Here is a 16,896-nt window from a genome sequence, read left to right as displayed (position 1 = left end):
TTTTGCATGGAAAATAAAACTCCCCAACTTTTCAGCCCTAGAGAGAATTCTACAAAACGTGTAAAGAAAAATCAGAGTCAACTGTTTTGCTTTCTTTTGGAACGTTTTGTGAAAAGATGCCAAAAGCGATCTTCGCATGGAGAGTACAACTTATCCACAACTACCGAGCTCCTGTGGCGTATACTGTAATAAAACAATACTTGCTGTATGTGTACTCTCTTGCTATGTGCTCCAACACCATTGCAAAAATGATATTTAGTAATAAATAATGGCATACATGCTACGAAATGTTCGATTTCTTGCATTAAACAATTTTGCTGTGACACCGTGCAATGCAGTGACACCATAAACTAGAGTGCAATATGTCAATTACATAATGCGTATATAAAATGCATATTACATATTTTTGCTTGCTTCTGCAGCACAGTGATCCCAAAACTGCAAATACAAAGGGAGCCGCAGGGCCACTATACATCTGTGAAGCATTTCATATGCAAGATATATATTTCTATGAATATTGGCTGTATCTGTACCCTCTTCGGCTGTTTAGCGCTGAGTGGGGGTACGCCTATTTAACAATGGCAGTAAATGACAATAAAATACTAAATTAATAGAAATATTTACTCTCATGCGACCTAAATATTGAAACCTTATTTTTAGTAATGCCATACTTTCCTAAACTCATTTTGTTGCGTGGGTTCTAGGTAAATCTATCAATTAGGAAGAAGTACAGGGACCAGGGCGGGGCTCTCTGCAGACACTTGGGGACCTCTCTAATCTGTCCTACCCTCTTTCTCACTGTACTCGTTTATATAGCGCACCGTAACCAACGGAATCGGTCCCCAGGCGCTCTGGCGGACCTGAAAGCGAGAAGGTGGGATATTGCTTCTTGGAAACCAATAGCCCAATTTTTCGCCTGTCCTCGCCTCCCCTTTAGCGCTTGTAATCGGCTTCTGTGAGGTATCAAGTGCCACAACACGTGCACGCTGTTAAAGGACGAAAGCAGTTGCTAGCTGCGGTGCATAAAAACAAATACACGGCGGAGAGGCGTGAAAGGTAGGACGAGGGTCATCAGTGTGTGGACGAAAGAATGAAACAAAAAGGAAAAAATGTGCTGATGTGGCTGTCCAACGCGGGCAGGGCAGGGCACGGGGACTGCCGGAACCAGCTTTTCTAGAACCAGGGACTCACACGCTCACAAGCTCCTGTGCTGCAATCGCCCAAGCGCTACAGAAACGGCCCGGTGATCCCGCTGCGCCACTCTTTCCTCGCTGCGTCACACCTCCTCACAGCGAGCGGGCCCTGCCCTGCCCCGCCGCCGCCGCTTCGGACTTCAGACGCCGTCATCCTCTGGGGGAATTATGTACCGGCTGCTGTACTACCTGTTCCCAGCCATGGGCGGCTACGCGGCCACCTCCTACTACCTGCTGAAGAACCCCCACCTGCTACACAAGAAAAAGGAGCTGTCGTTCCACTGCCGCCACATCTCGCATCGCGGCGGTGAGTGGGGCTGCGAGGGGAGAGCAGCGCCCCCTAATCTCCACTGTGTAGAGCAGACGTGTGTTGGTTAGAGGGGTCATTTTGTGCACAGTATTCATTATATCTTCCTTTATTTAGGCCACTCGAGGTCGTATCTGTGGTACTCTGCATCGTTAAAGTGTGAAGGTCTCTGCAGAATGAATGTTGAGCGAGGGACCTGCGGTATATGAGATGCTGAATGTTCCAGAGGGTCCTGCGCGAGGGCTGCGCCATGCGAGGATCCGTGCGCTCTAGCATTGTGTTAGACGGTGGGTTTTGGGGATAATATCTGTGAGGACAGTGATGTGATGGGATCTGTGCTCGAGCAACACGTGTGATTCCAATGGGGAATGTTGGAACACAGAGGTGTGGCCGACGAGTTGAACCTTGATTCTGCTGCAGGCTCTGTTCCAGGGTGACCTGTGGAGAAATATTTGACATTCTTCCTACGCCCTCCTTCATGAGAATGCACTCCTGGAACACGCTGCCAGTGTCAGGGCACGCCCAATCTGGCACAAATTCGTGTAGACCCAAGGGTAGGACTGGGGACAGAAAGCTGATATGCAATAGGTAGTTGAAGTCACAAATTGCACCAGCGTGGGGGAACAAGCCCAAGATTTCCCCAGGCAAGATATGTGAAAAAAATAATTTACGAAGCTTACAGTTTTAGCTTTTGTGAAGGCAAATATGAGGGACATTTGCCAGGCACTGCCAAAATAGTACTACCTGGCCGAAAGGTAGCAACAGCAGGATAATTGCGTGATGCTATGCAGTGGTGTATCTAGGAAAGGCCTAAGGGGGCACTGTTCCCCCTTTCACAATACAGGTCACTCCCCCTGCAGCGAGCAATACGAAGATGCAGACATTGAGAGACACATCACATGATAAAGAGCTCTCTTTAGTATGCTCAAGAGAGCTGCCATGTTTGCATATTTCAATTTTTGTGACAATTCCACCATAATAACCTCGGGCAAGAAGCCTTACTCATTTCATGTATGTTTTGGATTTCCGAATGTGATATATTTGCAAAGGTACAGCTGGAGAGTAGGGGTTGTCTATGTCATGCTTCCAGACTGGGTGCCAAAGACCTGGAGCTTCTTATCTAGAGTCAATTTGTTTTGTTTTGCTAGGGTATAATTTTGTGAATGCCAAATTCCTCCATGTTTCGATGTTACTGTGGCCTATAATTTCCGCTGTCTAGATATCTAGATAGAATAATTTGATTGGTACTACACCACATTTTTATATATAAGAACACTTCATGCTTAATTCCTCCTGCTTCTCAGCTTAGTAAAAATAGGTGTTATTAAAGGTACTCAATATATCATCCCCAGAAGGATTTAGACATTTCAGGCCTTCTGAGACTGGGACTTGGAAAGTACAGGTTGGCACTTGTTAGAGTTGAGTGTTAAACTCGCCGAGCCATCTGCTCTCACTGTAGTTTGTTGTTTGAGCAGCTGTGCAGGTAGAACAAATTATTTATTATTATATCTTCCCACCACCCTTTCCTGTCCGCTCTAGTCTTTTTTTTGTGCAAAATACATTAATAATATCAAATTTATAAGATGTGTGTCATGACATAGACTTCCTGCCTCCAAGCACTGTATTTCTTTTTTTAATTCGTTTTTATTGGTTTTCAAAGTTAAATCATAGTTACCACCCCCACCGCCCAATCCTTCCCCCCTACCCTCACCTGTAAGCCGCAAAAGTAAGTTTGACAATGACCAGAAAAACTAGAGAAAATTGCAATTTGGAAATAGGAACATCCAACAAGAAGGTTTTTGTACAACATATCAGGCAATTCCCAGCAAACACCGTCTTTGAGGGCAATATGGAATATTAATGTCTTTAGGGCAACATTCCAGTCTTCAGCTAAAGTGGCAAGTTCCCCCTGCAAAGAATATGTCATCCATTCAAGTGATAAAAAGTTCCATACTTTGGCAAACCATTCCGATATTTGGTGTGATTCTTTATGTTTCCAGTTCTGGGCAATTACAAGCAATGCTGCCAACTGCAATATCACAAATGCTTTCTGAATAGGTTTTGGTCGTTGTCTGAAATCATCTTCAAGCATAAATAACAAAGAGGTCTGTAGCGAAAGAGTGTGAATAGAAAAGATTTCAGAGATACACGAATTCACTTCACCCCAGTATTGAGCTAACCCTGGGCAGCCTAACCATTCATGTTTCCAATCCCAAATATGATCACATTCTCTCCAGCATTTATATTCTATATGGTAGGTTTCATTAACGATAGGCGGACTGGTGTATAATGCCACTGCACCATAAGTTCAAGCCAGAATTCTTATATTTGAATCAATCTAGCGAGTTTGGGGATCGTTCGCCAGAGTTTCTCCCAATCCTGGTTGCTGATCTCTGCAACCAATGTAGCTTGGCAACGTATTTTATAACTTATTTTCTTTTTGGGTGCTCCTACCCCCAATATCTTATATAGATTAGAGATCAAAGCTTTGGTCCCTGGATTAGATGTCACATATTGTTCAAACGGTACCAATACCCTAGTGGCTGCTGCCTTCATCGTGGGAGCTAAAATCCAATGTCGCACCTAAAAATATTGGAACCTGGATTTTCCCAGTCCCAATTCCTGTTTACATTGTGTAAATGATTTTGCCATATCTCCCGCAAACATATCTTGCAGCTTCACACATCCAGCCCTCTTCCATTCGCTGAATGCATTTGGTTCCAGGCCAGGAGTGAATTGAGGGTTGGAGAATAAAGTTGCAAGAGGTGAGGGTTAAGTCGTTATTGCATGTTTTTTACTGCCTCGTCCCATCCGTTTTCTACCGTGTGCATCATTTCACTCCAATGTATGTTCCTTAGGCGATCAAATCTTGGTAACCATAAAGCCTCCTTTAATCGGGAAACACCCAGGGCTGTTTCCATCTGTGCCCAGCGCTTCTCTACTGAGTCCAGGGACCATTCTTTTAGAACTCTGATTTGGGCCACACGAAAATATGTCAAAAAATTTGGAAGACCCATACCTCACCTGTTCGATGGTAACATCAGGGTGGTTAAAGCGATCCCTGGGGTCTTATTTTTCCACAGAAAGGCTGAAACCGCCCTATGTATTTTGCGGAAAAAAGATAAGGGAATTTTAATGGGTAGCGCTTGAAATAAATAGAGTGCTCTGGGGAGAGTTACCATCTTCACCAAGTGTATACAACCCAACCATGATATTGTGAGTGGGTCCCACTTTTTAAATTGCGATTCAATATCCTTCAAAAAAGGGGAGGGGCAATTGGCTGCATATAACCCGTAAGGGGATATCCCCAAGAGGGTAATTTGCTCTTGTGCCCAGCCAAGCTGGGTCTGTGACTGCAAGTAATCGATTTCCACGGGTGATAAAGATAAGTTTGAGATCTCTGATTTATGCACATTAATTTTCAACCCTGAAACTGCACAAATTCCTCAAAATTGTTTTTAGCTTCGCTTCTGGTGTTAGTATTGGATGGTTCTGCAGCTATGAGCAACATATCATCAGGGTAAGCCAGTACTTTGTGCTGAGTGCCGCTGAACAGAATGCCTTTAATACTCTCCGTTTGTCTGATATTGGCCAATAACGGTTCCAGGTGTAACGCATATAACACTGGTGAAAGGGGACAACCCTGTTTTGTACTACGGTGGGGGGTGATAAGGGAAGATAATTGACCAATGATATATAGTCTCGCAGAGGGAGTTTAGTAGTGTGCCCTAACCCATTTTATATAATTTGGACCAAAAACCCAATTTTTCAAGCGTCAGAAAAGAAAGGACCACTCCACATGGTCGAATGCCTTTTCAGCATCTATGGAAACGCGAACTGAAGGAATCAGTTATTTCTCCACTTTCTCCAGTATATGACATACTCTTCGTATATTGTCGTGCGTTTGCCTAGATTTGATGAAGCCTGTCTGGTCGTTATGTTTTAATGATGGTAAGATATTTACTATACGATTGGTCAACACTTTGGTAAATATTTTAGCATCTATATCTTTTTCTGGTTTAGGAAATGATACTATCTTTGCTTCTTCCACGAGGGCGATATTTGACCCATGTTTAAAAAGGAGTTAAACAACTTAGTAAGAATGGGAGATAGAATATTACTATATGTTTTGTAAAACCGCGCAGGGACACCGTCTGGGCAGATGATTTATTGAGTGGAAGTTCTTGAATGACTCGCAGCACCTCTTGTGTTGTAATTTGTTTTTCCAAACTTTGAGTTTCTGTGAGAAAAAGTTTAGGGATTTCTATCAATTTCTGTGTCTGGTGTGTTAGACTTGTATAAGTTGGAATAAAATGCCTGAAATTGAGTTAAGATACCAATGGTTTCAGAAGTAATTTCCCCTGTAGGGAATTTTATTTGTTGGATAATCCGAGAGGCTGTTTTTTGGTGAAGTTTGGCTGCAGGAGGCGATCTGTTTTATTGACTTTTACATAGTATATCTGTTTGAGCAATAAAAGAGCTCTTTCAGATTTTTTTGTATGGTGAAGGTTTAGTTTACCAGCAGCTGTGCAGAATGCTTTCTGTATAACAGGACTCGTATTTGTTTCAAGTTTTTTGATGGTATGAGATAACTCTGACTCTAATTCTGTTTTGAGGGCCAACAATTGTTTACCTCTTTTGGCCTCCGCAGCTATTAAAATTCCCCTCATGGTGGCTTTAAGTGCATCCCAAACCATATTTAGCGTAATTTCCCCGCTCGTATTTTGATCACGGTATTCAGTAATTTGTGCTGCAATTCATTCCTAATTGCAAGGTCTTGGAGTAACGGGAGTGGACATTTCCAAGACCAGAGCTGCGACCTGGTGGATGGGATATCTAATACTATCGGAATTGGGGCATGGTCTGAAAGAGTGATTGGGTGTGTACTGATATGTGTTATGTGACCAAGCAATGAAGTGGAGGCCCAGACATAATCAATTCGGGAGAAAGATCTATGAACATGCAAATTAAAAGAGTAGCCTTTTTCCTCTCCTTGTAGAGTAAGCCAAATGTCCACTAACGATAGGTTTACAAATATTTCCAGCAGCCGCCGTGATGGGATGGGTGGAGCATAATGTGTTACTCTGCTCTTATCTCGTGCCGGGTCCCAAGTCAAATTAAAGTCCCCCATTATGAGTAAATCACCTTCCATAAATAACTCCAACAAACACATCACATGTTGCAAAAATCCATCCTGTGCTGAATTAGGGGCATATATTGTTGCTACTGTTATTTTGATAGTGGATGTCCTAAGGACGACAAACACGTATCTGCCCTCCTTGTGTTTTTGGGTGCAACGTACCTGAAAACCACTGCCCATTTTAAGTACAATTAAAGGACCCACAGTATTGCCTGTTGCACAAGATGGAATTATTGTAGGATAATTCCTTAGGTGGAGTTTGTGCCTGTCAGATTTTGAGATATGGGTCTCTTGAAGTGCAACCAAATCCAATTGGTGCCGCCTCAAGAAGAATTCCATCTTCCTACGTTTCTGGAGCGTGTTTAAGCCCTTGACATTCCAAGTCAAACACTTGAATTATACATATTGTGGAAGAATAGCTAAGAACAACAAAAAAATTAACACATTGTTTATCAACATTAATCAAAACACAGCATACTATTGTATTACAGCTAAGGATCTTGCCCGTTACACCATCCCAACTATCCCACTATAATCCCCAGAAAAAGTCCCCTCGTGTGAGCCACATTACCTAACAAATTCCGGGGTAAGTGCCCCCTGCTGTGAGCCAAATATATACCCAGGGTAACGTGCGGGATAACCTAGTACCCCCACCTGTTAACTGAACAGATAAGATCCAAGATGTTGTGATCTGTTTCTTCCTCCCATTTTACCAATATTGCACGATTTATTACAATCGTAGCTGGCTGTTGCTATAAAAATTCCTTATTCCGATGGTTATGGGGTGGGTCCTCTAAGACGAGCCCTCCAATCGTTTTGTAGTTGCACATTATGTTTCCTCCCACGGCGTGAAATGGTCGACCATTCCCAAAGCTTAAGTTGTTGACTCGGCGACCAGTCTCAGATACAGATGGGCCTTCCAGATCTTCATCTTCGATTTGTAAGCCATACCTACGCCTGGGAGGTGATCCTATGTTGCCTACCTTTGAGCGGTAATGACACTCCAAAAGGAAAGGTCCATTTATATTTAATCCCTCGAGATTGTTGTGTCTTGACCACTGGTTGCATTTCTCGCCTCTTTTGAAGAGTGATCTGGGAAAGATCGTGAAAGGGTTGGCTCTCACTCCCATTGTAGGTGATCGAGGATTGCTCCTGAGCCCTCCTTAAAATCTGCTCCTTCTGTGAGTATGAAGAACATGCAGCCAACATATTGCGTATACGCGCCCCCAGATCATTCCTTTTCGGGCCAGTTCTATGTAGGCGATGCAGCGAAATAGTAGAAGTCGCTTCATCCGGAAGCAGATCAGCAAAAATGTGGCATGCAGCATCCTTCAGTTCCGGATCCAGAACCGATTCCGTTAGATTTCTTATCCGGATATTGGAGCGACGAGATCTATTCTCTAGATCTTCACATTGTATTTCAAGGTTGCGTGTTGCCCTGGCTAGTTCTTCAAGTGCGATATCCGCTTGTTTACTCTCCTGAGTTAGGTCTTGAATCGCCCGTTCGTTGGCATCCGTTCGCTCGCAAAGGTTAGCAATTTCTTTGCTGAAATCTGATAAAGGTTGCCTAATTTCTGTTGTAAAGGAAGTGAACTGGGTTTGAAATGAGGCTGAGAACCTATCTTGGAATTGCTAGAAGCTGACTGCAAAATCTTCTATAGTTGCAGCCATCGCTGTATCATGGGAACTAATTTCTTCGTTGGAAAAAGATGACCCAAGCACCGCTGCAGAGTCTGTTACTTGGCCCAGTGTCCCCCAGAGCTTTGTAAGCGGATTCGGTTTATTCTGGTTCTTCTCAACCACCCTGGTGGCACCGGCAGGATGGGTTTCTTTTTTCCCCTCTGCATAAAATGGGCAGATTGCGAGAATGCAACGCTTTGAAGTGGGAACAGCTGTTGCGTCGTACTGGAGCGTATGGAGGCTGAATTTAGAAGAAACTTGACAGACACCAGAGTCTCCCCCACACCGGGACGCAAATACCCTTGCTTGGTGGAGCTATGTTGCCCTATGTGCCAGTATTTTCCCCCCAAGGCGATTACTGATAGTGCTGTATGTTATGGGGTTATTACCTGGTGGGTAGCAATGATTGAGGGCCCACCAAACGCTTCTGTTAGCTCCTGAGGTCAGGGATCTTTGACCATCTGCAAGTGCCAGCAATTATACCGTGTGCTTTCCAGTTCATGTAAAAATCTGTTGTTGGCCACAGTCCCTCCAGTTACATTTGTAATGATTTTGGTTTCATAAGCGAGTGTTTGCAGTGATGCTTACACCACCACCTGTTCCATTCCATTTGGAAGGACTACATGCGTGGTAAATGTTTCGCTGGCGGCGGGTGGGGGTAAGTCTCATCGTGAATACTGCTGCAGTAGTCTTATATAGCTTGGGGGCGTATGTCAATGCGCTTCGTTAGTTTACACATGAAAGTTACCGGAATCCCAGTATTGATGAGTGTTGGCACGGCACAATGCCTTGGTAACCATAGGAGCTTGGACTTGCCTGTGGTGCGCCGCCTGCCAAATGATATGCCATGCCCAGACGGAACCGTCTGTAAACTACTGCGAGTTGTGCCTGCTAGCGCGAAATGCCGGTCACCGCTTCGTTGTCCTGCTATGTGCCGGTGGTGGAGGTCTATCAGAATGCAGGTCCCCACTCAATGTACTTAGGGGGCAGAGGGTGGTGGGGGAGGGCCGCTCCACTGTTTTCGGGAGGAAATACGCAGAGAACACTGCATGCACGTCCTCAAATTGGCTGAGAATGATGTCAGTCTTAAAGTAGTGTTGTGTTAAGTGTGACTGCTCTCTAATTCAACTCCAGTGCTGACCGTATGAAAATAATATTCAAGCATTTCTTAGCTTTCTTGAGATGTGTATGAACCTTCTTTTTATACTGGCATGTCTGAAGCTGATTGAGAGTGGGTTACAAATGGATTGGCAGTGGGATGACAGCGCTTTCCGACAACTTGCTGATAACAAAAGTCAGCATGTTATGAATTTTTTTTCTCCAATATTTGTATTAAATTACAAACTGGTACAGCCCATTACAGAAGGTGGCCATGTGAAACGGCAGACAGTTAATTCACAGTGTGGCCATAATCACAATTCTCCCAGCCTGGACACATTCTATTGCAGAGCAGCAGTTAATATGCCCATGTGTATGGCTGAAATAAAGGTTGTATACGAATTGTTCGTATTACAACTGTTCGAATGACAATTGACCTTTTCACAATTGACCGAATTGTGAAGGTCAATTGTAACATATATGCGGGGGGAAACCCCCGCAACCCCCCACCCAACCCAAACCCGCCCAAAACCCCATATATATATATATATATATATATATATATATATATATATATATATATATAATATGTGTGTGTGTGCGGTCAATTGTGAAAAGGTCAATTGTGACCCTTTAAATTCGGTCAATTGTTCATTCGAACAATTGTAAACGAACAATTTGGATAATACCGAAATAACTACCCCCCCAACTCCCACTTCCCACCCAATCCTCCTCTAGATTCCCCCATATACAGCATGTGTCATGGGCAGAGTCACCTTACTAGTTCATAGCCACAGAACACTTGGTCATAGGATCTTGGGCCATTCCCCAGAAATGAGTAGGTCACATAGGGCTCATGCTATCACCCCTGGGGCTCCCCCCTAGTGTCCTCATGTCCACCTCCCCCTCCATCCATGCTAGGATTCAGACGGTCCAATTAGAAAAGGCAAGGATCATTCAAAGACAATGCATATGCAGAGCTATACAGAGTTAGGGATGTGAGTGGGGGGACAGAGGAAGCTTTGTCTGATATGGCCCCCTTGATTTGTCATCGCGCTTCCCTCGCCCTCCCTCCCTCGTGGATCCCAGGGCTGGTGAGTGTCCATCTCTAGGTCATGGCCACATTATGTATTGAAGAGCTTAAGTGTATAGTTCGGCTAGTGCCCAGAAGCGTGACGCCTGCTCAGGCCTAGAGAGGTGCTTGAAGGCACCATGTTCCAAAGAGCACAGTTTGGTAAGAAATGTTTGCCACATGAGTTTAGTGGGGGTGGGGGGCGTTGGTGGCATTCCAGCTGAGGATTAGAGTTTCACGGGCGGTGAAGAGCATTATGTGTATTATCTTGCGCTGCAGAGGGTCCATGTGCCAGTCCTCCCTCTGCTGCCCAAATTGCAGCAGGCGCCAGTTCGACTTGTGTCCCGTTGATGCGTGTGATCTGTTTATCATTCACCAATATGTCACGATCCGCGGACAGGACCAAATGATATGCCCCATTGTGCCCAGCCCCCCACATTGTCGCCAACATGCTGGAGATTACGTGAGACCCATCCAAAATAGCTTGCTCTGAGTATAGTATATCCGCTGGATCAGTTTGTACTGGATATCTTGGTTGCGGATATTGAACGAGACCTGCGGTATGGCTTCGAAGTCATATAAGTCACCTGAGTCAAGCAGAGTTCCAAGATGGTTGGGTCATTGAGTTGCGGGTAGAAATTATGCATGTGTGGATACGCCATTGTGTTTTGCTCCATTTCGATTTCGTCCGCCATCTGTGTCGCTGTAAGAGCCTGTTTCATGGTGTGCTTACGAATTACCGACAGTAGGGTCATATGCTGGAGCCAATCTGTCTCCCCCAGTCCGAGCAGCCGCCTAGCCCCCTGGAAGCTAAGTGGAGAGTTCTCCTCATTACCTTAACGTGTTGCCACGCCGCTTCTTGATTAGGATGTAGCTTATGATCTAGCTCATACGACAGAAGCACTCTAACGCTGCTGGTGTCGCCCGAATTGGCGAGCCTAACATCACCTGTAGACTGTGCCACTTTGAAAGCGTTGCCCCTATTATCAGGTGTTTCTTTATCGTGCTTGGTAGTCTGTTTAGGGGAATTGCCAGGCCCTCAGAAGGTGTGAACGGCGCCAAAAGGGATAATTCCCTTGTTTCCATCTGGTCAGGTCGTCAGTGTTAAGCCACTGTTTGGCACAGCACCCTTGTGTAGCTAGGTAGTACGTTCTCCATGCGGTTAGTGCTAGTCCACCATCCGTCTTACAGGCCTGCAGAACATCAAGCCTTAGCCACACTTTCTTACCCCTCCAGACAAATTTAGACATATAGGGGTCCAGTTCCTTAAACATTTGCCTCGTCGGGGCAAAGGGGAGCATCATGGCCAGATAGGTCAGTTTCAGTAGAGAATTCATTTTTAAAGCGTTTATTCTTCCGGAGAGGGATAGCGGGAGCGAGTCCCACCGCAGAAGGTCCTGTTTGATTTTCTGTAGAACCGAAGGGTACTTTAGTGTTAAGATCTCGTCCAGGACAGGGCAGATATTCACATCTAGGTACATAATGGCGTATATTTAGACTCTACACTGTCTTTCAACAGACAAACCAATCCTGTTGTTTCGGCTTCGTCCTACACCTCCAAACTTATCACCGCCTGCAGACCCTTCCTGACAACTGACAATTGTATTATCCTCGCCAGAACTGTCATTATGTCCAAAATTGATTACTGTAATGCCTTCTACTTAGGGACTAGCCAAAGAAACTTGGACAAGTTACAGGTCACTCAGAACAATGCCATCAGGGCTGCACTCAACGTCCCAAGGAGATCACACATCTCTGACACAAGACGCAATCTTCACTGGCTCCCGGTTGCAATTCGCATATCTCTCAAAGCCCTCGCTTTAACACACAAGATAACCTGGCACCTGCTTACCTGCAACACAACAAGAGGTAGAGGGGGTGGAGAACCCACTAGTAACCAACCCTCAACAAGGTCAACAACCTTTAGTGCAAAACATTAGGTTAAGCGGGCATCAATCTTTCAGTTTTCAAAGGTAACTCTGTAGAACAAACACAATGCTAGTTAAAGGGACTGCCTCCTATTGTATTAAATTATCAGGCAGTGTAAACACATTTAAAGATAAAAATACAATTTTAATCATGTACAAAAATTGACATATGTAACCAAAAAACAATACAAAATTTTAAGTTATACTGTCAGACAGTTGAGGTAGAAAATTGTGAGTGCAGAAAAGTGTGATGTTATTACACTGAACTGAAACACTCCTAGATTTCTGCTCGGCCATCAAACATACAGTGCAAAGATAAAACAGACAGTAGTCTAGTAGGTGTAGAGGGCTCAACAATGTAGGGCCCTCTAAAGTCTGTGGTGTATACAGAAGTGCCATATGCTGTGCAAATAAGTATTTGTTTTTAAAACAAGGTTTTACATACAACATTTCACTCTCTCACACCAGATCACTACATACACATACTTTTCAACACAACTCATCCAACATGTTTCTTTCCAAAAAAACAAAAAAGTGTAACACAAGTGTAGGGAAATTCTTCAGGGAACTGTCCTGGGTAGTCAAGTCAATTAACAAAATTAAAAACTGTATTGAAAATAAAGCACCATAAACATCTGCCTTACACTGAAATACAGCCCATCTACTGGGTGCTTGAATTCCTACAATTTCATAGTCAGCATAAATGCCAAAGGCAAATACACACACTAGCGCACCAAATAAGTGGCTGATGGTGTTTAGAATGATGACGCATCCATGGCGCAACACCTTGTCAATCCACGTGTTACCGAAAGAAAACAAAGAAAGAGAGAAGAGACAATGAGGAACCATGTCCAGATATCCAGCCACTCACTGCTTGTAATTAATTACCAGCTCTGGGTTTTTTACTATTCCGGCATGGCTTAAAAGAGAATAAGTGTAACTAAACTGACACTAGGGCTAGCTAGGCGACTGTAGAAGAACTAAAATCAGACAATTCTATGTCACTACTGTTGGACTCCATTACTGGGACCAAGGTGAAGTGTAATTACTGGGAGAAAGGCTACTAAATTCTCACAACTACATGCAGTATCTAATTAAACCAACTTCATTAACGACCACAGAGGCACGAGCTTTATGCGTGACCAGTTTTGTGCAAGAAGAGGACACACCGCAACCCCACCTCTGCGGTCTGCCCATGTAAACACACTGGCCCTCATTACGACCTTGGCGGAGAACCATGGTGCTATTAGCACCATGGTCTATGCCGCTAAGGGTGCAATTCCGCCATGGTGGTTGGCGGACTTACCGCCCCATTCCGACCTTGGCGGGGCGGTAAGTCCCCAATCCCCATTTACCCTTCCCCATTCCCATTTTTGCCCCATAGGGCATAATGGGAGTGGGGAAGGCGTTAATTACGCCACCGTAAATTACGGTGGCGTAATTAACTCCATGGTCCCTTAGCGCCATGGATTTTAACACCTGCTAAAAGCAGGTGTTAAATCCGCCATGGCGCTAAGGGAACTCGTACTCAGGCGGTAAGGGTCGGCGATGTTTACGCCGGCGTAAACCCCTTACCGCCTGGGTCGTAATGAGGGCCACTGACTATTCACAGCTACAAGCTTCAGACAGCCGGATGTTCGAGTTTCCCACTCCCCGCGGCCAAACTTTGGAACACCTTACCCAACATTCTCAGAACAGAACCTTCCGTCCACTCCTTTAAAAACAAAAACAAACTCTGGCTCCATGAACTTGATGCTTCGGCCTCATCGCCCTAAACTACTTGGGCCTCCCATGGGAAGGTGTGACTTGCATCTCCTTATCCTGCCCGTCCAAACTGTATCCAGATACTCTTGACTGTTGGGCATATCCTGTAGTATACCAAAACTACCAGGAATTTTTCTTGTAACTATTTTTACATTGCTGTTATATTTTATCTTGTTTTTTTGTATCATTAAGATGTACTCTTTCCCTGTGGAAAGTTGTTTTTGAATGCTTGTAACCATTCTGTAACCACTCCCTTCAATTCATGCACCCAGATGCCCCAGGGCAAGGTGCGCATTAGAAATAAACAAAATACAAATATTATGGCAAAGCTGGCACCTGATGGGGGGCCACCCTGCCGGGATCCCAAGGGATGTCTGGTCACAATGAGAGAACCTCTGATTTCGTTCAGTTAATGACATAGCCAGCCATGGGACCAAAATATTGTAACACCTGGTGTAGTCTCAGGAGTGAGGTCCTGTAATTGCTTATGTACAGTAGCAGGTCATCCGCATATAGGGACACGTGATGTTCTTCAGTACCTCGCTGTATTCCCGACCACCTGGGGTCAGCCTGTAATTTCACTGCCAAAGGCTTAATGGTGAGCGGGTATGAGAGGGGGGATGAGGGGCACCCTTGGCGCGTATCTGAATACAGGGAAAATGGGGTAGACGTAATACCATTCGTAACTACTGAGGCCGTTGGGTAAGTGTATAGAAGTCTCATTAATTTGACGTATTCAGCCGGGAAACCATAAGTGTCGAATGCCTTCTCGGCGTCTAATGTGAGGATTCCCTCCTCAGAGTCTTTCCTCCCTGCAATGACATGTAACAGCCGGCAGACATTGTCGGCAGAATGTCTGCTGTGAATAAAGCCCTATGAATAAGGAGGGGGATCAGCCCCATGATGTGCTGCACCAATCATTTTGCCAGGATTTTTGTGTCGCGTTGATGAGAGAGATGGGCCAGTGGGACCCACAGTCCCCAGGGTCACGCCCTTTCTTGTGGGACACCACAAAGTTAGCCGCCAGCATAGAGTGTGGTAGGTGGCCACTTGTCTCAGCTCCTGGGAACACTGACTCAAGAGTGGGCGCTAGGTGGTCCGCTAGTGCTTTATAGAAGTCGATGGGAAGTCCATCAGGACCAGCCGCCTTCCCCGCCGACAGAGACTTGATTGCTCATAGCACCTCCGAAGCAATGATTAGAGGGCAAAAACCTCTATTTGGGACATTCCCAGCTTGGTTAGCTTGATGGTTGCCAAAAACATGCAAATACGATGGAGATCAATTGGGCTGGTTCCGCATAAGTGTGCCGTAAAATTGTGCAAACCGCTCATTGACGTTCTCATCTCCCTCAAACAGATTTTCATCCTGGCCCCGAATGGAGTCAATCATTTGCACTGCCTGTCTGTTGCACAGAACGAGTGCCATGGGGTGCAGGGGATCCCCCTCACAGTAGTACACCTGTGACCAGCTGTTGAAGGATTGCTAGGCATGGGAGGAGGAAGCCCGTTTTAGATCCGATCGGAGCCTAACAAGCTTTGCGTTTACAGTAGGGTCGCACATACATTTATGCTACTTCTCCAGAGTTAGTATGTCAGCCCTTAGTTGTGTTTCCCACTCCCCCAAAACGTACAGCTCATAGGACGATCTAGAAATACATTGCCCTCTTATCAATGCATTATATATGTCCCAGCATTTCAGTGCAGGGTAATTTGAGGACACATTAGTTTGCCAGAACACGTCAGTGTCACCTTCCAAATGCTCAAGGAAATCTGGGTATCCCAGGGCCCGCAAGTTAAGACGCCATGACTGTTTTCTGCGAGGGACCTCTGGCAGGTTGAAACGCAGTACCACTGGGTTGAGGCCAGTATGTCGCACTCCAAAATTAGGTGGGTGGCGTTAGAAGGGAGGAACCAATAATCTATCCTGGAGTAGCTACCATGCCTATTGGAATAGAAGGTCTAATCCCTCTGATGTTCATGTGTGATACGCCAGGCGTCCTTAAGACGGATCTCTGCTAGGAGAGCCTGAAGGCGACCAGCTTGTGCGGTCTAAATTGTGAGGTTTTGGGTGTGCTTTGTCGGTCAAATAGTGGAACCAAGGCTACATTTATGTCCCTCACGACTTCCATGAGGACATGCGTGAAGAAGGACGGTGTGTCAGCCATGGGCCCATATATGTTGACAAGGGTAATGAGTTGATGTTGTATGTGGCCCTGCACCAGGACATACCTCCCTCCCTACCTGCGAGCGTGTTAAGGACCCGGAGAGGAACCCGCTTACGAATTAAAATGGATACACCTCTTTTTCCCCTGACATGGAGAGTGCATCTAAGGCCCAGTTTTTCAGACTCTGCCATATCAAGGTGAGTCTCCTAGAGAAAAACAATGTCTCCCTGCATATCCCGCATGCAGTTGAGCGTTAGTTTCCTCTATATGGGGTGAACCAGCCCTTGGATATTAAGGGTAATACATGTAAGGGTGCTCATCTCAGTTTCTTTGGGAGGGTCCCACCTTCCATGGGCTTATTGTCCAGTTTTCTTGCTGTGGCCCGTACCCATGGTGTTATTGGGGCTTCCTAGGGAGGATTATACCCTATAACAAACCCAAATACCCAAACTATAAACAATTAACAGAACATTGGGATTGAGGAACTGTATCCCAATATAGAGAAGAAAAAGCCCATGCTTGGGTCTGGTCGGGAAGGATCCGAAAACC

The 16,896-nt window shown here is 45.1% G+C and overlaps 1 protein-coding gene across 1 annotated transcript in view; it reads left to right on the top strand.

Annotated features, from left to right (window-relative positions):
* The first annotated feature begins 1,166 nt into the window (after nucleotides 1–1,166).
* The window catches only part of GDPD3 (glycerophosphodiester phosphodiesterase domain containing 3), a 325,797-nt gene continuing 310,067 nt past the window's right edge, over nucleotides 1,167–16,896 (top strand). The window contains exon 1 of the mRNA XM_069652042.1: nucleotides 1,167–1,500. Coding sequence (XP_069508143.1) covers nucleotides 1,362–1,500 — 139 coding nt within the window. The 5' untranslated portion in view covers nucleotides 1,167–1,361. The remainder of the gene's footprint in view (nucleotides 1,501–16,896) is intronic.

Source organism: Ambystoma mexicanum, chromosome 3p (assembly GCF_040938575.1).
Source record: "Ambystoma mexicanum isolate Mex_15411 chromosome 3p, UKY_AmexF1_1, whole genome shotgun sequence".
Classification (NCBI taxonomy): Eukaryota; Metazoa; Chordata; class Amphibia; order Caudata; family Ambystomatidae; genus Ambystoma; species Ambystoma mexicanum.
The sequence above is the reverse complement of the archived record's forward strand: the minus strand, read 5'-3'. Positions and strand labels throughout refer to the sequence as shown.